A 25,706-nucleotide genomic window follows, 5' to 3' on the forward strand; every position below is an offset into this window, starting at 1 on the left:
TAAGAAAAATCCTGGACATTCCACCTAGTCACAGGGAGCAAGCAGCCACAGAGATTCAAAGGTTGTTGGAAAAAAGAGTCATCCAGCCAGTCCCAGCAGACCAGAGAGGATCCGGAACTTACTCAAGGTTCGTTTTAGCTCCAAAGGAAACGGGACTGGAGGCCCATTTTGGATCTTAGCAGACTAAACAAGTCAGTAAAAAAAGACAAAATTCCAGATGGTCACGCTACAGTCAATACTTCCCTTTTTAAGGAAAGACAATTGGATGTGCTCGATAGATCTCCAGGATGCATACTACCACATAAAAATGGACAGGCCATCCGGGGATCATCTGCGCTTCTGGCTGGGAGCCAGTCATTATCAGTTTCGTGTTCTGACCCTTGGTCTTGCTATAGCCCCCAGAGTGTTCACCAAATGCATGGCAGTAGTCAAGGCTCACCCGAGATGTTTGGGATTCCAGGTGTTTCCATACCTAGATGACTGGCTCCTCACTGCTACTACCAGGCATCAACTCATACAAGCAAGGGACACAACTTTGAACCTCTGCAGTCAGTTGGGGATTACCATAAATTCAGAAAAATCTGCCTTGTCGCCATCGCAACATACCGTTTTTATAGGATAAGAGCTAAATACCATTACCGTGACCTTAAACCTTCCACCAGAAAGAGTTTTTGTTCTACGAAAACAGGTCCTAGACCTGCTCCAGAGAGAAAAATCCCCGGGTTTAATGGTACTCAAATTGTTAGGGGCAATGGCAGCAGCAATCATTGCGATTTCTTTAGATCAGATGCATATGCGTGTACTGCAATGGCTCCTGTTAACGCAATGGTCTTTAAGAACTTCCAGTGTCACACAAAATCATGATAATGAATTCATGCAAGAAGGACCTTCAGTGATGCCTGACATCTCACCAAGTAATTCTGGGTCACCCCTTTGTTCTACCCACTCCTATTGCCACAGTGACCACGGACACCTCCCTGATAGGGTGGCGGTGTCATTATCAGGGAAGAACAGCCCAAGACACGTGGAGGAAACACAAGGCTTATCTGCATATCAGTGTCCTGTAGATGAGAGGCTACGTCTAGCGTTGCAGTCCTTTCAAGACCATCTCCCTCTGGGTATTATTGCAGTTCAGACAGACAATATGTCAGTGGTCTGGTACATAAACAAACGAGGAACCAGATCTTATCCCCTATGTCAAGAAGCCCTGAGAGTATAGCAGTGGACAGTTTTCACCCATCGCTTTCTGATAGCAATTGCAGATCCAGGGGAGATCCAATGTGATAGCAGACAAACTGAGCAGGGCAATTCTTTTGCCTCATGAGTGGTCCCTAAAGGAAGAAGTAGCGGAAAGGATATTCCGCAGATGGGGCCAGCCTTGGTGCGATCTCTTTTGTAACGCCAACAAACACAAAATGCAGCAGCTACTTTGCCCTAATCCCCCATCCGGGGGATGCCCCAAGGGATGCACTTGTACACAATTGGACCCTGGGTCTCCTTTATGCCTTCCCTCCCTTCCCTCTGATACCCAATGTTTTACAGAAAGCCAAGGCTCTGGAAAGGACCATCATTTTAATAGCCCCTTACTGGCCTCATCAAATTTGGTTCCCCTTCCTCCAGCCTCATCTATTGGAAGAACCTTGGATTCAGGACCCAGTTCCAGATCTTCTAATTCATTCATCAGGAGCTCTCCATCCTTCTCTTCAGTCCCTCAAACTGACAGCTTGGCTGCTCCAATTCCAAACATAGCCAAGATTCACAAACTTTCAGCTGTGGCTCAGCATATTTTAACATCCTCTCATAAATCGTCTACCAAGAAGTTATATCTTAGTAAATGGAAAAGGTTTTCTATATGGGCATTTCAGAACAATATTGACCCGTACATGGCTTCAGTTTCATCCATTCTGGAGTTTTTGACTAAACTTTTCAATGAAGGGGCAGCTGCGGCAACCATTAGAGTTCAATTGGCAGCAATTTCTAACTTTCATCTTGGTGACCAGGGTTCTAATATCATGTCACATAGACTCTCTAAAGTCTTTCTCAAGGGTACTGTTCATTTGAGATCACCCATCAAAGCTTCAGCTGTGCCATGGAATCTAAATGTTGTTCTTTCCTAAATAATCCTACCCCCTTTCGAACCAGCCTCATCTTATGACTTGAAATATCTGTCATGGAAAACCATATTTTTAATAGCTATTACTTCTACTCAGAAAGTTTCACAGTTATATGCCTTGTCTGTTAAACCCCTTATTTGAATTTTTATAATGACAGAGTCTCGCTCAGAACAAATCCATCATTTTTACCCAACGTTTGCTCAGAGACAAATCTCAGCCAGTCTATTGAATTGCCCATTTTTTTCCCTAAATACACTAAGATGGAACATATGCTGCACAAGCTTGATGTTCACAGACAACTTTGATTCTATTTAGACAGGACTAAACATTTCAGGGGAAACAGAACAGCTCTTGGTCTCCTTTTCAGAGTCTAAAAAAAAGGTATTCCAGTGTCAAAAACCAGTTTATCAAAATGGTTATCAGATTGTATTTCCTTCATTTACAGTTCAGTGAATACACTGTTACAACAGAAGATAAAGGCCTACTCTACTAGAGCTGTATCTACTTCATCAGCCTTTACTGCTAAATTACCATTAGATATATTTCTGCAGCAGCTACTTGGTCAAGGCCTCGTACCTTCATCACTCATTACAAAGTAGACAAGGCCTCCAGGGAGAGGGCTTCCTCTGTCCTGAAGAACATTCTCCCGTGAGCCACCCAAGAAAGATGGTGCTTGGGACGCTACTCATCAGTAAGAATGGACGGTGAGATAGAACAACTTCACATAAAGAAGTTATGTACTCACCATAACATTCCATGTGAGTTGTTCATCTTGCCTTCATTCTTAAGTCCCACCCTCCAACCCCTACCAGTTTCTTGTGGACCAAGAAGTTGAAACAACTCAGGATTGTCTTTAGTCCTTATCTAGTGTATCCTTTGATATTTTTTTTTTGGGGGGGTGGGAGAACTTATCTAGTCAGTATAGTTGGCAGCAAACAAGATCTGAGGGAGTGCATCATGGGATGGGGAGTAGGCTGCGAGCTGGTTGAAAACCTCGAGCTTTTGCATTTGGCTGAGTCAGAGCCAAGGATTGGCTCCGAACCCATCAGTAAGAATGAAGGTGAGATGAACAACTCACATGGAACGTTATGGTGAGTACATAACTTCTTTTTTGTTAATGCAGTATGATTACTTTTGTATAAATGTAAATTTGCTTGTGTCACAAGTAATAATTCAATAAAGGTGTGTTTAAAAAAAATCCGCATTAGCTTCTTCAAAATTTTGTAAGGCCTTTCTAAGGGGTACCTTTCTTCTGAGACTCCCTTTTAAATAATTTAGTTTTACAAGTTTAACTCTATCTCCATTTGAACCATCAGCAAAGTATGAACTAAAATTTTTAACATGGAGAACTATCTTTTTGGTAGCAGTAACCTCTGCATGAAGAGTCTCTAAACTACAAGCCTTATATTCTAAGCCTCCTAATTTAATTTAACATAAAGATAGAGTAGTGTTATGAACCAAACCTTCTTTTCTTCCTAGGGTGGCATCAGAATCCAGAGTCAATCATTCTATTAATTTTCCAGTTTTCATTCCAAATTTCACAAAGGAGAATGCATGTTACATTTTCTGGATGTTCGCAGACAGTTGTGTTTCTGTTTGTGTAGAACAAAGAATTTCATCAGTTATTTGTTTGTTTTGTAGAATTGAAACTGGGCAAGATAGTTACCAAAATAAGTTTAGCCAAATTGCAAATTGATTGCATTTCCTTTTCTATAAAAATTGGGTTTGTCTTTGTCAAAACTTTTAAGCATCCATTCAACCATGTCCATGGTAACTTCAGTATTTTTATTCAAGTCTTACATGGGTGATGTCTGTGCAGCTGCAACTTGGGGTAATTCTCATACCTTTATTACTCATTACAAATTGGATCTGGTCTCAAGGGGAAGAGCAGCCTTCGGCTCAACAGTGCTCAGGATTATCCTTCCTTAAGAGTCCTCCCAGGGATTCAGGTAGCTAGGGACTCCCTCATATTTGTTGAGGAATGAATGAACATTGACAATATCAGGTAAAGAAGTTATGTACTCCCCTCCTTCCAACCCCCTACCATTTGGTGTATGACTTCTGGATGAAAGAGATAGTTGTAAGGGAATCAATGTTCCTCGTTTTGAGCTCCAGGTATTGGTTTGTCATACTAGACTTCTAATATTTCTATGAAGCTATGAGGCCAGCAAACAAGATCTGAGGCATATTAGGGAGCTAGAGCATTATGCGTAAGGAAGGAGCTTGAATGTTCCCGTAGCCTCGAGCTGTAGAAAGCATCCGAGTTGGATACAAACCCATTTGTTGAGGAAGAATGAAAATGGATAACACAGGTGGAACATTCTCGTGAGTACATGATATCTCTAGAGAAAACAAAAAAAAAATAAATGAACTTCCTAATCCAGTGTTAAGTCTTTAGTGAGAAGTTTGGTTTTCACTTGGTCGTTTGTCATGTCACACAGAATCCTGTTTTTCAGCAGTGATTCATACAAGTTTTCAAATTTGCATACTTTGTTCTATGTCTCTATTCAGTCACATAATTTGGCCTATGGTGTCTTGTACATAATAAATGGTTTACAAAGAGCAGTTTTATATAATAACTCAGTACTGCTTAAATCTCTAATTACTGATAATTTATTTTCATCATCTGCAGGTAAAGCATACCTATTCTACATTTCTATAGTATTATCCCTTACGTCATGTAAAACTGTGGCTGCTTGCACTTTATCTAGTTTCTTTTGCAACTATGAGACAATACTAAAATGATCATAATATTATGGCCACGTTTTCCAATTCCTGGCTATGTTACTGTTGTAACTGTGGTGGAGGCACGATATTGTGGATGTCTCTGTAGTTTTAATCTGCTGGACTGCCTTGTGACTGCAATAGTGACAAGTTTTAGCTGGAAAATAGCCAGTTTCTTTCCAGTGCACTCAAAATTGATAACAGTTGGTGTTCTGGCATTGCCATGATGGTGTTCAGTATTCTCTGTTGAGATGCATGGCATACATATCATTACTTCAGGATGGTTCCCAGGAAACTGCCTTTAAGGTAACTTGTGTGTATCTTTGTCTGCATACATTAAGTTTAAAGGGAGTGTGACCATAATATGAATTACACAGATTCAAGCAAGTATTATTGCCTCAATTATGATTGAGAAGTTAAGACTTATTTGGAAGGTCACTGTTTCAGAACTGCTTTTTGCTTGTATAGTTGTTTGGCTCTCTCCACCATCATGGCAAGTATTTGGAACTCAGCCCAAACAAGGACCTATCAAAGAGGCCCCCTTTCGTATAAAATGTTACAGTCTTGCTTTCTTACTGTATCTTAGTGACACATGAATACCATCCTTCCATTCCCTTTGACTGAATGACTAGTCCACAGGCCACAGCCCTTTGTAGTTCCTTGTAAATTAGATAATATGTATTCTTAGAAAATGGGCATACTAAAACTCCAAACACAAATAGCCTAACTAAAGCACTAATAAGACTATTATTTCTGTATGAATCTATCTAAAAAAGTAAGAGCCTTCCCAGAAAGGCAAATAACAAAGAAGCTATCACTGAAATGTCAGCAGAAAAACTAACTGCCAAACATACAAATTTCCCAAAACAAAAACAAACCAGTAATTAAAACTAAATTTAATAAAATTAAAAAAAAAACACCAAACAGCAGAAACACCACTCAACTCAAATATACTATTAAATCTGAATTAAAAAAAAAAAAATCTGCATTAAAAAAAAAAAATCAGTATGTGACACAGATGCACTTTACAGCAATGAAAGCACTGAAAATTCTAATGCAAGTAAATTACTAGATGCAGAACAATAAAATATATCCAAAAGGTTAAAAATAACCCGATGAAAGCGAAAGAATAAAATGAATACAACCCCCAAACAGAAAATGAAGCAGTGCAGCAGGGGCAGTAAATATATAAAATATACTTGCAGAGAAGTAAGTCCAAGTGTCTCCATAGCAACAGAAAATAGAAGGTTATTCAAGCTAAAACAAGAAGATATACATTTAAACATTTACTATACAAAAGTAAAATGCTGTATAAGTAGAAATGTGTATTAAAGTACAAATAAAATGTGTTAAGCGAACAATCACCCAAAGTAGTTTAAGAAAAGTGATGGGCTCATATTTGTTTGCATGCATTGTGTCTTTTAATTCTTGGGGTTACCACCAAAATGACCCCTTGTGAACATTTTTAAACATATGCCACGTGGAAAACTGTATATGTGTTTGTAAAATACAATACTACAAGTATTCATGCCATGTCATCTGCACTCCAAGTGCCAGCAGTCACAGAGGTCTCAAATTTCTGACTGCCAAGATAGAATCTATTGGCATGTAACTATGAGGCACGTTAAATTGAACTGTTGTCTTAAGTTGAACAAGTAAAACAACTTTTGGTGCATATGTTTTTATAATTGTGTTTATACACACACACACACACACACACACACACACACACACACACACACACACACACACACACACACACACACACACACACAGACTGTACTTAATGTTGATTGTAAAATACCAGCATTAAGAAGTTTGAACATACAGAAAACTGAATGCCCTAAATATCGACCTGCAAAAAAAATTGAGAAAGGAAAACTATTTCCTCACCTGATCTTCAGAACACTACCCTCAAATATATATGTATGAATAGTGACAGTGTTACAGGAAGTTTTTTTTAAGGTAACACGTAGTGCCCGCCCTCCTATACCATTTTAGTAATGGGTACTAACCCTAACTTTACACCTTTCCTTTAAAAAAAAAAAAAAAAAAAAAAAAAACACCTTTCTGCAATACTGCTGCTACACAAGACACAGCTGGACACAGTAACACTGCAGCTGTTCCCTTACCTAGCCCTGACACTAATCCTAAAATACACACACACACACACACACACACACACACACACACACACACACACACACACACACACACACACTCGCACACAGACATACAAAACATATTCCTGACTGTAACCCTAACTCTGAAGCACACACATTGATGCTCTCACCATGTATATGTATCTATAAAATTAAATGTTAAGTTGTCCATCTCGCCTTCGTTCTTGATGTTTGGGTTCTGAGCCGATCCCCGACTCGGCCATCTTCTATAGCTTGAGAGCTGTTTACTGGCTCGAGGCTACCCCTTATCCCAGAATGCCCAGCGTCAGCTACCCAGATCTCATTTGCCACTTCAGCTGCGAGGTTGCTTCTTTACTGGCTCAGGCTTAGTATAATCTTTTTTCTATTATATATTGTTCATTGTTGAAAGTTTGTCAAGTAGTTGTCTATTTTTTTTGTCTAGATAATATTCCTTTATCCCTTATTGCATTCTTGTGTATTTTAGCTTTGTTGGCCCTCGCTCCATAACTCTTGGGCCTTCTGTTCCCTTGAACTTGTTTAAATTAGAGAGTCCCCCCCCAGGATAGCCATTTAAATTAGAGGCTTTCCTTCTATTAACTGTAAAAAAAAAAAAAAAGTCTGTTCTTGTTTTTTGTAGTATAGCTTTTCATTGTTGCTGTGGTTGTTGTTACTATAATGTCTAAAGATACCAAGGTATCTGGCTTCAAAAAGCATGACTCATGCTGTCAGAAAATGTCTGACAGGCACACTAGTTGTGTATATTGTTTGGGCACTGTTCACCTGCAGGACTCTTGTTCTATATCTCACGCTTTTAGTCCAAGAGTCCTGCAGGAGTGCAAAAACAAATTAATCCTTCAGGGATTATTGAAGCCTCAGGATTCTCTGGCTAAAAGTACTCAGCCAGCAAAATCCCCTAAGTCTGTCAAGCCGTTGGCTCCACCTTTGGAGCCAACTCCTTTACTTGACCAACCAAGTATGTCAGTACCGGCTAGCACCGACAAGACAACTCCGTCGGCTCCATCTGCTACTTTGGAGCCGTCTCGGAGCCATAAGAGACTGAGGTCTCTATCCTTGGAGTCCATCCACATGGCACCTCAGTCACCTTTGTTACAGAGTGACTGTAGCCATCATTCTTCCTACTCCTCTCGATCTAGATTATTGGATCATGATGTGGAGAGAGTAGGTTGCTTAAGTCACAGGCATTGGCAAAAATTCTGTCCAGCCCACCTCAACAGGTATCGGCTCCAACCGCCTCTATTTCTATTCCTCCTCCGACTACATTTAGCTCTGAGCCGGAGACCATGGATCCGCAGGTAGTAGAACCAGTGGTGCCGATCATCATCTCTCCGGTTCTAATGTCTGCTCCGATTAACTCGATTGTACCCTGTATTGAGGGATCTGGGCGCTGAGGCTCTCTCGTCGGCTCCGAGGGGGTGGAGTGGCATCGGACATTTGTCCGACCCCGTTCTCCCCCTCGGAGCTTTGGAGCAGGTGAGCTCGGCTCCAACATCGGCCTCAGAGCTGTCACCCTCAACGTGGAGAAAGACTCCTGTTTCTTCGGAGCCGTTCTCTGCCTAGAGGTCAGGACGCCTTCGAGGTCATGTGGAGTGTGCTGTCCCCCGAGACAGCTTTACTGCCAGCTCCATCAGCTCCTCCCCCGTGGTGTCTATGCCAACTTCTGCTCCTCTCCCAGACCCCAAGCGTAGGGAACCTATGCCTCAGGACACCCCATTGGGTGATCCCTCTTCTTCCAAAGCTCTCCTGAGCTCGCAGAGGAGCCTTCCTGGAAGAAGAAGAAGTGCAAGAGGAAGCACATAGACTCCCCTGAGTCTGTCACTTCAGATACAGACATGGATGAATCGGAAGGGTCCCCAAGGTCTCCCTCTGAAAAAGTTTCCTTTTCGGACATCCTTGAAATGCTTAGATAGGAGGGACTGGACTTCCCTAGCCCCTACAGAGGACGAGTCTGTATACCTGGATGCATTTGTTTCCCGACCTTCCACCTCCTGGGTATCTCCTCCTTTCCATCCACTCATGTCTGTAGTGGCTCGAAAGGCTTGGTCAGCTCCAGATTTTGTGGAACCTACTCCGCAGAGACCAAACAAATTTATTACAGCCCCCCAGGACAAGCAATTCCTCTCCAAAGGTGTGCCCGTTGATGCCATGGTGGTAGTAGCAGCCACCAAGAAAGAGTTAGCAGAGACCTTCATCTGTTCATCCTCCGAACAGAGTCTTGGACTATGGACAGATATGGAAAGCAAATGTTTACTTCAGCGACCTTTTCAAAGAGGTCCCTGAATTATCTATGCCATTTTACACATCTTCAAAGGGATCTCCTGAAAGAGCTTGGAGATACCCTTCAAGATCCTACAGCTGAGGGAGCACCAGCCAAAGTAGCTTCTCAGCTTGCGACTCTTAATTCCATAGTTAACTCCTCCATGAGGCTGATTTCCTATGCAGCCGATGGAGCGAGCAGAGCCGCAGGGACAGGTGTGGCTCTCAAGAGACATGCTTGGATACGGCTGTGTCAGTTTGCAGAACCCTTTCGAGCATCCTTCACCAATACTCCCTTTGATGGCTCCTTTCTCTTTGGGCCTCAGGTGAAAGACACGTTGACCAGGTGTGAGCAGGAAGGCAAGACTCTCTCTGCCGTGGGAGTCCATTTTTCCACTCCTTCTAGACTTTATCCCAAGGGTCAGAAGAGTGGAAAGATGTGGTTCCAAAAAGCCCAGTGACCCTTGCCTGACACACGTGGTGATTTTTCCCCTAGGGGCAGAGGGGGAAACAACAGACGCTGCCCTCGTGGCATAGGGGGACTGCAAAACCAGGGTGACAGAAGCTTTTTCTGCCAAATCCTTCCAGCATCCCTGAAGGGTTGCCCAACTGCTCACCTCTGGAGGCTACTTCTCCCTACTTCCTCTTCCAGGTCATATACCCAGAGATGCTCTAGTCCACAATTGGCCTCAGGGACTCCTTTATGCTTTTCCCCCTTTTCCCCCAATTCCAAGACTCATAAAGAAAGCAAAATCATTGGGTTGCAAAATGATCCTCATTGTCCCATATTGGCCTCGACAAATATGGTTCCCATTCCTACACCTCCACGTTCTGGATCAACCATGGATTCTGGACCCGGTTCCAGATCTTCTGATTCACCAATCAGGCGGGTTGCACCAATCCCTTCAAACTCTCCAACTCACAGCTTGGTTACTCCACTTCCAACCTTAGCCAGACTTTCCAATATCTCCCCAGCAGTCCGTGATATTATTGTTTCCTCGCATAAGTCTACTATGAGGAAAATGTATGCTAGTAAATGGAAACTGTTTTCTTACTGGGCAGAATCTAGAAATTTGGATCCTTTCTCAGCCCCAGTCCATGAAATTCTTGAATCTCTAGCACAGCTTTTTCAGTCTGGTGCGGCTTCTGCTACCATTAGAGTACAACTAGCTGCCATTTCTAATTTTCATATCGGTATGTTTAATTCTAGCATAATGTCTCATAAGCTCTGCAAACCTTTATGAAAGGAACATCTCTTCTTAGACCCCCAGTTAGAGATCCTCCCCCTCCCTGGGATCTCAATTTAGTTTTAGCCTCCTTAATTTTGCCTCCCTTTGAACCGGCAGCATCATGCTCTTTAAAATTTCTTTCTTGGAAGACACTTTTTCTTGTTGCTATCACTTCAGCTAGACGTGTCTCAGAACTTCAAGCACTATGTGTTCGTCCTCCTTACCTGGTGTTTTACAAGGACAGAGTTTCTTTGAGGACCAATCCATCCTTTATTCCAAAAGTCTGCTCAGAGAACAATTTAAATCAATCCATAGATCTCCCAGTTTTCTTTCCTAATCACAGCAACAAGGCAGAATACAACCTCCACCAATTGGATGTACACAGACAATTGCATTTTTACCTCCATAGAACTAAGGAAATAAGAAAGTCAGACCAGTTATTTCTTTCTTATGCCTACAACAAACAAGGCCTTCCAGTTTCTAAAGTGACCCTGTCCAGATGGTTATCTGATACTATTGCATTTATTTATCAGTTACAAAATAAAGAGCTACCAGCTAAACCAAAAGGTCATTCCACTAGAGCATTATCCACCTCTGTAGCTTTTCAGTCTAGGTTGCCCATAGACTCAATCTGTGCAGCTGCCACTTGGGCAACCCCCCACACTTTTATCTCTCATTACAAGGTAGATATGGTCTCCCGGAGCAGAGCTTCCTTTGGTTCTGCTGTTCTGAAGAGTTTGTTCCAATGAGCCACCTGGGATTTTAGGTGCTAGGGACGCTGTCCCAAACAGCAAGAATGAAGGCGAGATGGACAACTCAACCTAACAAAGTTATGTACCTACCATAACGTTCTATGTTAGTTGTCTTCATCTTGCCTTCCTTCTTGCATCCCTCCCTCCTTCCCCCTTTCTAGAGGATTGTGAGGAGTTCCCTTTTGTTTTCACTGGCTGAGCATCTTTTATTACTTCACATGCCAGGTAATTTATAACTCTTTCCTTGTTTAGGTGTATTGGACAACCAGTTTTAGTAACTGATTACTCTACTTATGTCTAGTGTGCACCATCACAAACGAGATCTGGGTAGCCGACGTTGGGCATTCTGGGATAAGGGGTAGCCTCGAGCCAGTAAACGGCTCTCGAGCTATAGAAGATGGCCGAGTCAGAGCCAAGGATTGGCTCTGAACCCAAACAGCAAGAAGGAAGGCGAGATGAAGACAACTAACATGGAACGTTATGGTAGGTACATAACTTCTTTTTTTTCTCACATTGAAAAGAAGGAAACCACACAGTGTTTAGAAAAGAGAACTAAGCTATGAGCTCCTAACAAGCTTCATCATGTAGTCCAGGTTTTATTTCTTTAACCTCCATTTGCTTAATGTGTGACTTAAAGTCATGTCACCAGACAGTGCTCCCAGATCACCCCAGGAAAGAAGGCTGTGCCCAGTATATTTACCTGTTTAACAAATGAATACAAAGTATCAAATCAGTAAATATGTTAGTTATATCAAGACAGTGCTTAGTATTTGACATAATCGTTAATCTTTTATTTAAAAATAAAATATACATATTTATCGCTCATTATTCCAACTATCTGATGTGGCTCTCAGTCAGATGCTGTACATTACAATTAAAAATAAGTGGTGTAATCACTGGCATAACAAAACTTACTTTGGCACACTATGTAAAAGAAACTAATGCCACCTAAGTGGACCATTATTTCCTTGCAGTGCCCAGACTGTAGGATAGTATTGCTTAGTCATATAAATCACTTCTTTAATAACAGTGGTACGTGTGCATTATTTCTGGACATGCAAGTAGGTACTTATTGATGAATATTATCTAATTGGTGGGCTCTGCAGATATATGCACTTATATAGCTGGTGTGATACATTACAGCATGCATCCATATCGGTACAAAAATATCCCCAGGTTAAGTATTTTACAGAAAAACATGCCATATTCTGACTGGTGGTGAAATACCCAAGTAAGGACCCATCAAGGAAGGTTCTCACATAAATCAACTACTCTGGTAAGAATATGTCTGATCTGATGCTATCCGTGTCATTATTGATCATGGATGGGTCTTGGATCTGACCTCGGATCCAAGCTGGCAAAGTGAGGAACAGCTCCTGAGCTCGAGCTTCTCCCCTCCCCTTACTTCCTGTTACCCATAATCCTCAGATCTCACTTGCCATGATTAGTGAACGGATGTGTTCCCTTCTGCTTGAGCTCGCTGTTTCAGATAAGTGAATATTTGGGTTCTTTCTGTCTCTTTCTCCATCTTTATAGTAAGGGTTTTTATTGATCAGTAGTTTTAGGGTTAGTAGTAGGTTTCCTCACCCCCCCTTAGTTATTTCGCTGGCCGTTAGGGTTCCCCCCCTTTTTCCCTTTTCTTCTTTTCCCCTTATGTGCGAGTGTTTTTTGTGTGTGTGTGTGTGTGTGTGTGTGTGTGTGTGTGTGTGTGTGTGTGTGTGTGTGTGTGACTGTTTGGAGGGTTTTGTCCTGGGATTTTTGTTATGGCTGACAAATGCTCTGGTTTTAGATGCTGCTCCTCATGCATTCGGAAGCTAGCACCTGGCGACATGCATGAGAAGTGCGTCTACTGTCTAGGAGAGCTCCATTTGGAGATTGAATGTAATATCTGTGCAGGGTTCAATCCCAGGTCCCTCCTAGACCTTAGCAATAAGCTGCTGCTCAAGGGGGTGGCTAAAGGGGGGTCCCTTAGTCTCGAGCTTCCCCTCTAAAGCCCTGTCGAATCCCAAGAGAAAGCCCTCTTCCTCCTGGGACACCCCAGCCAAATGTCCCAGGCTGTCAGATCCATGTGGCCCACATCCGAGTCAAGCCTCGGGGGCATCACCTCCGGGGTCATTGGCTCCGAAAGCCTCAGCTCCCCGGCTGGATCTGACTCCTCTGAGGTTCGAAGGTCCTCAGATCTGATCGGATCAAAATCCCCCTCAGCTCTGATGACCTTGTCGGATCTGTCTGCGAGGAACCTTGTAGGCTTGGATCTATCCGGGTCTTCAGATCTGACAGATCCTTTGGAGCCAATTGTTATTATAAATCCTCCAGGCACCTCCAAACTCTCAGATCCAAGGAGGTCTATCAGGTCCTCATCTAGGGACCACAGAAATTCTACCCTTTCAGGCCATTCTTCAGTTTCCTCCAGATCTACTAGATGTTTGCTCCCATCTGATATGGACCAGATGATGAGTAGTTTCCTCAAAGCCCAAAATTGAACTGGGCCTGCTTCCATCCCCTAGCCACTTGTCAAGGGGTGCTTCATCCACCTTTGAATTCCTCTCCTCCCACCCCATTCCTGGGAGTTCACGGGCCCGACATCAGAGTTTGCCTAAGGAGAGCCAGTTGCCGTTGGTAGCGCCCTCACTCCCACAACCCTGGGTCCCTGGCTGGCTCAACCCCCTTGCCCTCTGGGTTGGCTTTGCCTCTGGTCCAAAGAGTTACCCGGAAGCCACGGGGGAGTTTTAGTCCGGAGTTTGCAGACCGTTCCCTTCCCTTGGGGGGGGGCTCTGCCCTGGATAGCTCGGGTCTGATATCATCTGGGGACATCAGTACTGTGCTGGAGTCTACCCTCCCGCCTTAGTCAGTTGTTGTCAGAGGAAGGTGGGGCTTCATCCAGTCCATCCGCCTTCCGGGTGATAGAGAGCACCATCTCCGGTTGGTTGGCAGCCTCTTTCTTGGCTATGGACCCAACCCTGCCTCGTTCTGTTTTGGGTGGCGAGCCTGCATCATTGGTCCAGGGTTAGCACCCCCAGGATCGCCTTCAGAATGGCATCACCCCCATAGGGTTATCCTCCTCCTTCGAGTCCTCCCCAGAGCCCATGGTGGAGGAGCCTCCGCAGAAGAGAACATGCAAGAGGAGGTACGTAGACTCACTTCGAGAGTCACTCATGGAAGACATGGATTTCGAGGAAGGGGGCAGGTTCCCCAGATTACCATCCGAGGAGGTGTCCTTTGGCATCATTGAGATCCTGAATGAGCAGGGCTGTTGGTCTTCCCCCATCCCGTCCTCTGAGGAATCTGTGTTCCTGAAGGCATTTGGGGCGAGTCCATCTTCCTCCTGGGTGTCTCCCCCTGCAGATGAGTTAGTCCAGCTCATTGCCACCAGGATGTGGAAGGAGCCAGACACAGTCAAACTGGTCCCCAAGAGGGAGGATAAGTTCCTCAGTCCCCCCAAAGACAAACCATTCTGGAATAAATGTGTCCTTGTAGATGCTGTTGTGATTCCTGCAACAACAAAGAAAGAGCTTGCGGAACAGAGCTCTACAGCCCATTCCCCTAATAGGGAGTCCAGGTTGATTGACTGTTTCGGGAAGCCTATGTATGCCTCAGCTACATTGGACTGAAGACTACAAATTATATGGCACACTTTAAATGGCTGCAAAGGGATTTGGTCTCGAACTTTCCTTTTCCCTTTCGGAGTTGTTGCCTCCTGAGAGCCTTAAGGTGGTTTTTCCAGAGCTCCCACACTCACTTTCCTATCTAATGCCTCTATGAGGTTAATCTCGAATGCTGTTGAGGCCACCTCATGAGCAGCGGGTACAGGCATTGCAATTAGGCGTGGTGCCTGGCTTCGCCTTCGTGGGTTTGCAGACAACTTTAAGGTCTCCTTTAGCAATGCCCTGTTTAATGATCTACTCTGTTTGGTCCCTTAGTCAAGGAAACATTGACCCGCAGTGAGTGAGCAGGAAGGAAAGACCTTGTCTGTGGTCGGGATCAAGTTTTCTACTCCCCAATGTTCCTTCTCTAAGACTCAGGGGTAGTAAAAAGCTGTGGTTCCACAGGACACCGTCTTCATCCCAGGATGCCCATGCAGGAATGTTCTTCTGGCCGAGGAAGGGGATTCAATGGCAGATACCACCCCAGAGGCAGAGAGGGTCTGCAGAATCAGAGCTTCTGAGAACCCTTCTCGGAGAAGCCCCTACAGTGCTCCTGAAGTGCTGCCTGACTGCCCTGCCTTGGAGGCAGTCGGGGGTCATATCTCTTTGCACCACCTGGCTTGGGCTGCTATTACCTCAGATCAGTGGGTGCTAAACATTATGAACAGGGGATAGTTCATACCCTTCAGTCACCCCCCTCTAATCCAAAAGTCACCCTCTACGTCCCACTCCGTCAAAGGGAATTAGCTTTCAAAAAGGTCCAAGACCTCCCTCAAAAAAAAGGCCATCCAGAAGGTCTTAACAGGACAGCAAGGTATCAGCATGGGTACAAAGATATCCCCAGGTGAAGTATTTTACAGAAAAAAACATGCCATATTCTGAATGGTGGTGAAGTACCCAAGTAAGGACCCATCAAGAAAGGTTCTCACGTAAATGAACTACTCTGGTAAGAATATATCTGTCATCTGCATTATGTTTTATGTACATTTTAGCTCTATTCTTTTGACAGGCTAAATCATCTGTGTGTGTTAGACTGGAAAATACCCTTATACCTGTATACTAAGAGTTAAGGATACAAATATTTTAGTGTTGTTGTGATTTATCAGAAAAAAGTTTAGATTGAATTTACTGACTTGAGTATTTTTTATTCTGCAGTATTACATTTTCATCCACTGTAATTGTTCAGCCTTATGCAGCTTCAGGGCTGTGAGGAAACCAGAGCCTTCCCCAACACTCTTGGGCACAAGGCATATAAACCAGTGACAGACAGAGTGCTAATCTATTGCAATAATCTGTTATATGGCAAAATATTAGTAATGATGTTTTAAATATATGGCAAGTAATATTGCTTTGAGATATGTATGAAGATTTGAATATGATTAAGTACTTTACCTGAGCAGTTGTAATTGGTGTGACAGCATGCTTTAGTAATTTAATCCAAAAAATGGTCACTACAGAAGCAAATTGGACTACTGATATCCCTACAGTGGGTGCAGATGCTAAAATTATTATAATTGTCTTGTTAGATTCACAGCCTTAAAAATGTTTGTAGAACAATGTCCAGTGCAAAAATGTGCTGTGTTATGCCCATAACAGTGTCTTTTATTTTTTGGTGCAGGACTTCAGCAAAAAGCGTTTTTCTAGAAGGCAAACTATGGGAACAAGTACCACACCTCATTTGAATGAGAATGAGCAACGGAAAATTTCATTTAGAGGTGTAGCAGGCTTTGAACAAGATATTGCAGCAAGTGGAGAATTAGTCACTTCTGCTGTGACTACCCAAAGTGCTTTAAAAATGGGTCAAGACTTTTCAGCAAAAATGTGGACAGACCTGATAGCATCTCTTTCTGATTCTTCATTGAATATAAATAATGTTTCTGAATCCACAAAGGATCTATCTGCAAATAAACTTTGTGAGAAGGAAAAAGCCAGGGCTCAAAATTCTAAAGATAAAACTTTACTTGACCTAACAGCCAAGGATGAAAGCAATAAGAACTCTAGGCTGCAGTTCCTTGAACAGAACTTGAGAAGTAAACATGAAAGAAACCCAAGAGTTGTGAAAAGTAGTGACGATAGAGCTAGCTGCAGGTAAGTCTTTCATTCCTGTAATACATGTATGTTTTTCTTTCGAATTAAACAGATCTGTATGGGATATTGGAGATAATTTATCACACTGCTTCAGTTAAGTTGCTGCTGTCTCATATTTTTTAAGATTGTATAAGGTACAGTGAGGTGCTGTAGGATTTGATAGTTTGTTTGGATGTTGCCATTGAGACCCTTGGGAGCACATCACAACACCTGCTTTCATGCAGCACTAATAGCGGAAGCAAATCCTATTGTATTTAGCAAACTAGTTAACCCATTCAGGCATAAAATGCCTTTTTTGTACTGTACTCTTCTAGTTAACACTCAGAGCTCCTTATGGCGTCCAGATATTTTTTGGGTCTATCTTCCTTAGTAAAGTAAGTCACCAGTTAATAACAGGTGGTGGTAGAAAGTTCAGTGTGTAATTAACAAAATGATACTAAGATTGTTAATCACAGATATCTTTTATTAGAAAAATTAACCACCAATTTCCTGTTATTATTCATATTTTCATACTTGCGTTCATATATTTACAACTGAGAGACCTACATGTTATTGTGCAGCATATAGCGAAATGCCTTGGTGCTAGGAAAAAAAAACTACAAAGTTTGTGTGCAGTCGCGAGTTGGAGGAAGTCTAAGTAGTTTGGGAGTTCAAGCCACTTTAGGGATCTTAGGGTAAGGCAGTGATGGGTAGAAGGTTTAGATTTGGTAGGAAATTGAGATTTTATTATAGCAGTTTTCTAGTTTGGAGGAAATAGAGGAGGATAGGTTAGTTAGCAGGGGGGCTCCATATAATAAGGAAGGCAGTAGATAAGTGGTGGCTAGAGTATTCCTAGTAGTATAAGAGAGGAAGTGATTGTTCCTATAGAGCATACCTAGCTTTTGGTGTTTTTTTTTAATATTTTGTTGAATATGGATATCGAACTTGAGATGTTCGTCAATAGTAATACCAAGTAGTTTATCAGAAGGAACCACTTCTATAGCTGAATTAGTTTGACTCAGCACTTTGAAGGCATTTTTCTTGTAGGAGAATGACTAGCACATTTTAGGAAGGCAGAGGGAATGTTGTCAGGAGCATTAGAGCATGGTTTAAGTTTGGATAGAAGTCTTTTTATGGAGTTTGTAGAGGCAGGTTTGAAGTCGAACAAGGGGGGAGAGTTATTAGTGGGGTTGGATGAGGAAGAGAGAGGGGCTGGAGGGTTAATGTTGGGGAAGGTCCTGGTCAGGTCAGAAATAGTTTCTAAGAAGAATGAGTTAAAATCAGAGGCTAGATCAAGATTCGATTTGCTTGGGTCAGGACAAGGATTATTTTTGGATCCTGGATTAAGCAGTGAGTTTACTGATTTCAAGAACTGCTTGGGTTTTTTTGTTGTTTTTGGACTGGAGTTTAATGTAGTAGGACTTTTTGTCCTTGGTTAGCTGTTTTGCTAGGTTATGTTGCTGTTTGTATTGGAGCAGGGTATTGGGAAGTTTATCCTTTTGGTAGAACTTCCAAAGTTTGTCCCTTTGGTGCATAATTTTCTTAGTATCTTTGGATAGCCAAGGAGCTGTATTAGTTTTTACCCTCTTGTGTCTAAGAGGGGCAAGGGAATTTAGAGTGTCTAGGAAGACAGAGTTGAAGTGTTCTGTAGCATTGTCAAGAGGAAGGGAGTATAATATTTGCCAATTCATTTGTTTGAGAATGTTTGAGAATGATGTGGAGTTGAAATTACAGAGGTTACGGGTATAAATATATTGGTGCCGGTGAGGGGAAGAGGTCATTGAGCGATGAATGTAAGCTGGGAAATGGTCGCTGATGGAATCAGGAGTTGTGGCAAAGTTGGTTATTTTATTAAGATCAGAGACTAAGATCCAGTCTAAAATGGAACCAGGGGGATTTACTTTCTTAGGTCGGGTGACTGAGTGAATTATCTGAGAGAAGTTATAGAGGTTGATGGATAGGGAGGGAGAGGTGCTATTAATTTTGTTCCAGTCAATATTTACATCTCCTAAAATATAAGTTTCATACTTAATTTCAGTAGAGGCCCACAGCAGAATATCCTCAAGGGTAGAGATATTGTTACCAGGGGAGATATAAAGGACTGTTGTGCAGATATTCTTGTGTTTATTCATTTTTAGTAGTCCAGCAGTCAATTCTGTGTTCTGGAAATGTGGATTGGAGTTTGGAGGGGTATTAAGGTGTAGAGGTTATAGTATACTAAAGGCAGAGCTACCCCCTTTCTTACTTGGTTGGTCATTTCTGAGAATACTATTGAATCCTGGGGGTAGGATCTCAGCATCTGAGATATGGGGTTTGAGTCAAGTTTCAGAGATTGCCAAGATGCCTGGTTGGTTGTAGCATAGCCAAGCTTGAAAGTGATGAGCTTTGTTGTTAAGACTCTAGGCATTCATGGTAAAGATTTTTAGGGTGTTGTGGGAGGAGGAAGTAAGTAGGGGGTAGGTGTTGCAAGTAGGGGGACTAGGACCAGGGTTTGGGGTGGATATCTCCAGTAAGGGCTAGATTGTTGAAGGAGGTATCCTTTAGCCATTTGAGTTTATTAATGTGAGTTTTGGAAAATCCAGGAGTAGTTTAGGAGACAGCATCTGAATTGTAGAGGAAAAGATTTTAAGGTGGAATAGGTCAAGTGGGTTGGGCTGTATAAGTGAGGAAGAGATTGAGTAGAAATGTGAGAAGGATTGTAGGTGAAGGTGGGGTGTGAGTAGGTTATTTTTGTAGGTAATATTATATAAGCAGTGAAGGAGAGCGAGCTGGTGTAGTAGAGAGGAATTAGGAAGACAAGGAGGAAGCAAGGGGTGTAGAGAGAGTGGTGACTTAAGAAATGCATATTGAAAAATTGGAGAATGGTATAAGAGGATAAGGAGAAAGGAGGATGTCTGTGAAGCAGTGAAGGTATAGGAGGAGAGAGAAGAGGGCTTTAATTTTTTATGGAAGGAGGAAGAAGTGAAGAGAGTTGGAGAGCATGGATAATGACCTGCTGTTTAGAAATACTAGGTAGAGAACTGGTGTCAAGTATGCTTTGGGGTATGGTTTGTTTGGTGAAGTTTGCGCCAAATATGTCACCTAGCAGGTAGGCAATTTCCTCAGGTTCATTATGAGAGGTACTGACTGCTATAAGTTTGTGACATAGTTGGGAGTTCCCTTTTAGATTCTGGACGTAGCTAAACAGTGCCTTATAATTATCCTTAGCTAGGGATGCTAATTTAGCTTTGTAACTAGCTTTAGTGGACTTTATGAGATATCTGATTTGCTCATTGAAGCTGTGGAGGGTATTCTTCTACTGAGTAACTGCCCTCTTTTTCTTAAACATCAGTTTCTTCCTTTTGTTATATAACCTATTTATACTCGAGGTCTACCAGGGTGGCCTGTTTTTTGATAGAGTGCCTGGTTTTGATGCAGTCAGGTACAGCCAAGTCTATACAGTTGTTTAAGTGTTATACAGGGCATCTGTGTACTCCTCTGCATAGGAGTCATTGTTGGCTGCATTAGCAGGTGGTTTGAAACATTTTATTCCATCACCTAGTAGGCTGTAGTTTGCTTTGGAGAAATATCTCATTTTTTTATGCTCCTTTGGAGGTGTCAGCTCTGATCATTAATTCAAATGAGACAGATTTATAGTATGACCTTACCAGGAAAGCAGCATACAGTGGGTAGTGCATTGACCCCCCCCCCATGTTGGTGAGGACTAAGTCTAGGAGTTTTGAGCCCCTTGTGGTGGTGCAGACTAGCTGTTTTAGGGCATTTGTATTAACAAAGTGTAGAAACCTTGGGGCAAGCATGTTTGTGCTCGTGTATGTCGCCCAGTCGATGAAAGGATAGTTGAAATCTTCAATAACCAAACTGTTTGTCTGTATATAGTGAGTGACTCTAGTAAGTCCAGTTACGCAGTGTGCTTCTCTTGGTTCATGGTGGGGGACCTGTAGCTAGCAATGATGTGATAAGGTACTTTACCTATAGTTAGTTTTACCCGGTGTGGCCACAGTGGTGCAACAGCTAGTGTTGTCACCTCACAGCAAGAGGCTCTCCTGTTTGATTCTCAGTTGGAGTGTCTTCTGTGTGGAGTATGCATGTCCTCCATGTGGTCATGTGGGTTTCCTCCCACATTTGAAAGACATGCAGTAGGTGGCTCGGACATTCTAAAATTGGCTGTAAGTAAGAGTGTGTGTGCGAGTGAGTGGTATAAGTGAACTACCGTGGTAGGGCTAGCAGTGTAAACCTTGGCTCGAGATGATTGTCACTGCTGAAGTGACACCCCAACCCCTTGTGCAAAATGGGAAAAAGAGTTGAGGATGGATGGATGGAGTTTTACCTAGAGTAGCTCGAGAGAGAGAGTCATACTGTTTAACCAGTCTGGAGGTGTATTTGGCTTTAATGAAGATGGATACACCTCCAACTTTTATTCTTTCACACTTGTTTTGGGGTCTGAACATGTGGAAGGCATTGTAGCCTTGCATGGCTGGGGTGCTGTCTGCAGCCTTGAACCATGTCTCAGTAACTGCTCAGACTTCAGCATCTTCCAAGGTTAGGAGTACTTCCAGGGAGTGCAGTTTTCTGTTGAGGCTGCTAGCATTAAGTAGCATAACCTTGAGTTTGTCACGACTGGATTGTTTTACGTCAGAAATGTTGTTGTTTTGACATTGCCAAAAAAAAGGCATTATGGAGGATGCAGTTGCCTTTGCCAGTATCTGAAGGTCTAGAGGAGACAGGTGAAGACCGTCTTTGGCAAAGCAGTGTGGTCCGTCAGCCATGTCTTCCCAGGCTGACAGATACTGGATCCCCCTATGAATTTACACCAGAAGCTAAGCCAATTGAAGTCAATCATCTATACTGTGGCATCATCCTTGGTAGAGCTAGAATGCTGCTTAGGGCTAGGAACATACCTGCCTGGGACACACAATCTCAGAGTTCAGTCATGTCTGTTTTCATATAGTCAGGACAGGTACGTCTCAAGTCATTCACCCCAACATGTACTGTGACAGAGTCATAGCGGTAATTGTTGTTCACTGACTTGAGTACATGCGTGATTTGATGGATCCTGGCACCTGACAGACAGCTGACCATGACCTTCTCCTTGTCAGCCTGGTGAGGGGGACATCTGATTGTCTCACTGTAGACACTGTTATGACCAGGACATTTGCTTTTGAGGTGTTTTTGCCTTATGGGCTTATTTGCTGAGACACTGAAGTGTGTGTTGTTTCATGTAGTGGATTCTATTTGCTTTGCAGGGTGTGTAAGTGGTTTGTGCTTGGGAGGTCTCTGGTATTTTGGTAGATTTCTGTTGAGTACCTCCGCATATGTGGGTTTGTGTTGTGACCTTGTTTTGTGTGAGAGGTGATGTGTGTGTGCTGACAAACCTGTTTGATGTCTGGTTTGTTGTTACATGAGAGAATTAATTCCTAATTCATAGTGTAATTACATCTTTCCCATATTGTGTGTGTTTGTTTTACGAGTAAGCGGTTGTCAGTATACATGAGGCAAGTACTACATTGCCTTACAATGCCCATGTCAATCAGGCTGGCCAGAGAAATGACTGGAAACTGACTGTCCATTATGGCAGTTTTTTTTCTGCAACTGCTATTGGGGAGTGGGCTAGTTTGACCAGATTTTGCATTAGGATTAACAAATGGGCTTCTTTTATTGAAGGCTAGGGGTGAAAACTATAGCAATGCTTCTCAGTGCACAACTTAGTTTCCCACAATGCAGCAGGGAAGCTTGGGAGGGTTCAGCAACAGATGTTGTTGTGTCTTTCAGCTTTTCCCGGTTAGGGGTCGCCACAGCAGAACTCCAGTCCGCTAAGGATTGGCAGTGGATTTTTATGTGCCAAGTTGCCAGCCCTGACGCACAACCTTCAACGAAGGTACGCCCATTCACGCATGTCTCCACACAGAAAACGCTCTAGCCGAGAATCGAACAGGACAAGGTCTTACTGTGAGGCGACAACGCTACCGCAGAACCACCATCGCAGTCTGCTCAGCAACAGATGTCTAGGAGAAAATTGTCTTTTAAGGCATTTACATCTATACAGGGAAAAACTGAGGCTTAATACAGGTGAAATTAAACACTTTTAAGCTAAACTACCAATGAGAAAACACACAATAAGCTTTTCTGCAGTAATCTCCAACTCAGATGTGGTTCAGACTGCACACTTCTGCCACAAGGGTGCAGGCAGGGCCCTGCTAATGTAAGATGGCTGGAATAGTGCTTAAGTGTAACAATACAGTCTACATTAAGCAGATCTGAGTCTAGTCTATGCTGTGTACTAGCTACTTTAAGCAACAGCACAACTTTGTTAAAGTCCAGAAAAATACAGTAAAAATCAGCAAAATGAGGCAGTGAAATGATAAAATACAGTCAGCAAAAGGCAAAGGAAACTCACAAGGTACTTGTTTTTTCGACTTTAGCAGTGGATGCTTTGGATTCCAGCAGAATCTTTCCAGACCTCTGGCAAAAGTCGCCAAATGTTGAGCAGCTCTGGTAAGATGATCTACGGTGTACTGCCCTCTGCACAAACTGGCAGCTTTCTGAGCAGCTGTGAATAGTGTGAGACTATGGAGAGTTTCCCATAGAGGATTTTAAACTGGAGAGGTTTGCTTATATACAAGGCATGGGGAACCGTGAGACTTTTATACCAACAGGATAAAATACTTTTGCATAGTTAATCCCTCAGGCCAATGAGATCAGCAGTTTCCAACTTGGATGGGTTGATTTCAGCTCTTCTCCGACCAGAGTGCAAAAGAACCCTCTTAATGTAAAATGAACGGTTTTGACCTCAAGTGCAGTTACAAATGCTTTACAGAATTCCTGCAGTATCAGGAATCCTTGGAAATAAGTTCACTAAGCCTGAGAAATGCTCAACAAAATACATTAGAAAGTGCACAACATAAGATAATATTTTGGCAGACTCTGGAGTACTTTGGCAAACTTAGAACAGCTTTTGCAGTACCAGAAGAGGTTAGGGAATATTAGAATGCTGTTAAAACAACCTAAGGGCAGTGCAGTAGCAAACAGATGGCATTTCTTTAACAAGTGCAGGCTGAAAAACGGTGATAAATTCAGCAAAATCAATAAATGCAGCACAGAAGTGCTAAATAGTACTGAGACAGTTTTAGTAGCAATCCAGGTCTTGTAATCACAGTATTCAAAATGAAATGCTGTACAACAATGGCCAATGAAATAAAGTTCTCTTGGAGAATAGGTAATGTGGTTAAATGATATAAAACTTAAAAGTGCAACATATATAGTAAAAAACTTGCATACATTTTCAGTACTTAAATTAAATGCACTTACAAGATATTCACGCTGTGAATGCAGTTATAACATAGCGAAATGATGGCTCCAAAGTATCCAGTCTTATGATGGCTCCAAAGTATCCAGTCTTATGATGGCTTCAAAGTATCCAATCTTTTTGGTCTGATATACAGAGTATCCACACTGAAGATGTAGTAGCTGCTATGTGACTGTGATGAACTGTGATAACAGCTTAACCAGTCTAACAGATCAAATAAAAGCTTCTAGCTTTAATGGCAGTTAAAATCCTTTTATTGTAGGAAAAGTTAAAATTTTCATGTCAAGTTAAAATCTTGATGTAGAATAAAACAGTCCCTATGTATTCCAAACAATGAGCGCTTTTGGTATCTTCTTCAGATTGTAGAGATTGGGACTGGAAATTCCTTTTTATAGTGCTTGATTCCTTTACTGTTGAGACAATCATTCAATCATCACACTGTCAATCAGCTGTTTAAACGCACCAATCCTCTTTCCTCTCAGCTGGGGGTGTTCCATTTCCTATACCTTTTGCTTTTGAGGGGTGTGACCAGTCATGCATTACTAAGCCAGACACACCTCCATGTTAGCTGATAGTTGGTGGTCTAGCTTTTAGTATAGGTTTCAGTGGAATGATGTTATTCAAGCCTGGCTCAATATCAGCATGGAGGTTCACAATCCACTTACTCTCACTGCATTCAGTAATATTTTCAATGCCGCCTTTCCTTATTCCACTATATACATTCTCTTTCACCTTATAAGTGAAAGAATGACCGACATTTCTTTCAGTATGCATTGCTAAAGCATTATGTGGATCTTTATTGGTAATGTCTTTGTCTCAAAATGCGATTTTTAAACATCTGATTAGTTTTTCCTACATAGAATGCAGGGCATAGTTTACAGGTAGCCATGTACACCACACTGGGGGTTATACAAGTGGCTTTGACATTAAAGGTGTATTTCTTCTTTGTCCTTGGATGTTCAAATTCGTTATTACAGTCAATCAGTGGGCATGCTGTGCAGTGGCCACACTTGAACGTGCCTTTATGTCCAACGATTTTATGTTTGTTAAACCCATCCTTTGTGCAAAGTAACCTCTTTAAATTTTTCTTATTCTTGTAGCCAAAGCATGGTGTTTCACCTACAATGTCTTTTAGCTTGGCATCCTGGGTGAGGATTGGCCAAAACTGCCTTATTATGGATTTAACTTGTGTGTTGTCTGTGCTCCAAGTTAACATCACTCTGGTGGTTCTGTCTTCTGTCTTGTTTTTCTTTGGGATAACTTCTTGAATATTCACATCTTTTTCATTATAGCCTCTCTTTATTAGGTTTTGTTGTAGAAACAAAATTTCCTTTTCTCTTGTCTCATCTTTGCTACATCTTTTATGTATTCTTTGTGTTTCATTTCGCATAATATTTTTAGTGACATGTTTAGGATGCATGCTGCTTTTCAACAAGTAATGATTTTTCCAGGTAT

At 42.2% G+C, this 25,706-nt stretch overlaps 1 protein-coding gene across 1 annotated transcript in view; it reads left to right on the forward strand.

Annotated features, from left to right (window-relative positions):
- The window catches only part of MINDY4 (MINDY lysine 48 deubiquitinase 4), a 1,921,738-nt gene that overhangs the window by 604,895 nt on the left and 1,291,137 nt on the right, over positions 1-25,706 (forward strand). Inside the window, exon 5 of the mRNA XM_044066745.1 lies at positions 16,500-16,969. Within this exon, the coding sequence (XP_043922680.1) occupies positions 16,500-16,969 (470 nt within the window). The remainder of the gene's footprint in view (positions 1-16,499; positions 16,970-25,706) is intronic.

Source organism: Protopterus annectens, chromosome 3.part1, assembly GCF_019279795.1.
Source record: "Protopterus annectens isolate FY-2018-M chromosome 3.part1, PAN1.0, whole genome shotgun sequence".
NCBI classification, from domain to species: domain Eukaryota; kingdom Metazoa; phylum Chordata; order Ceratodontiformes; family Protopteridae; genus Protopterus; species Protopterus annectens.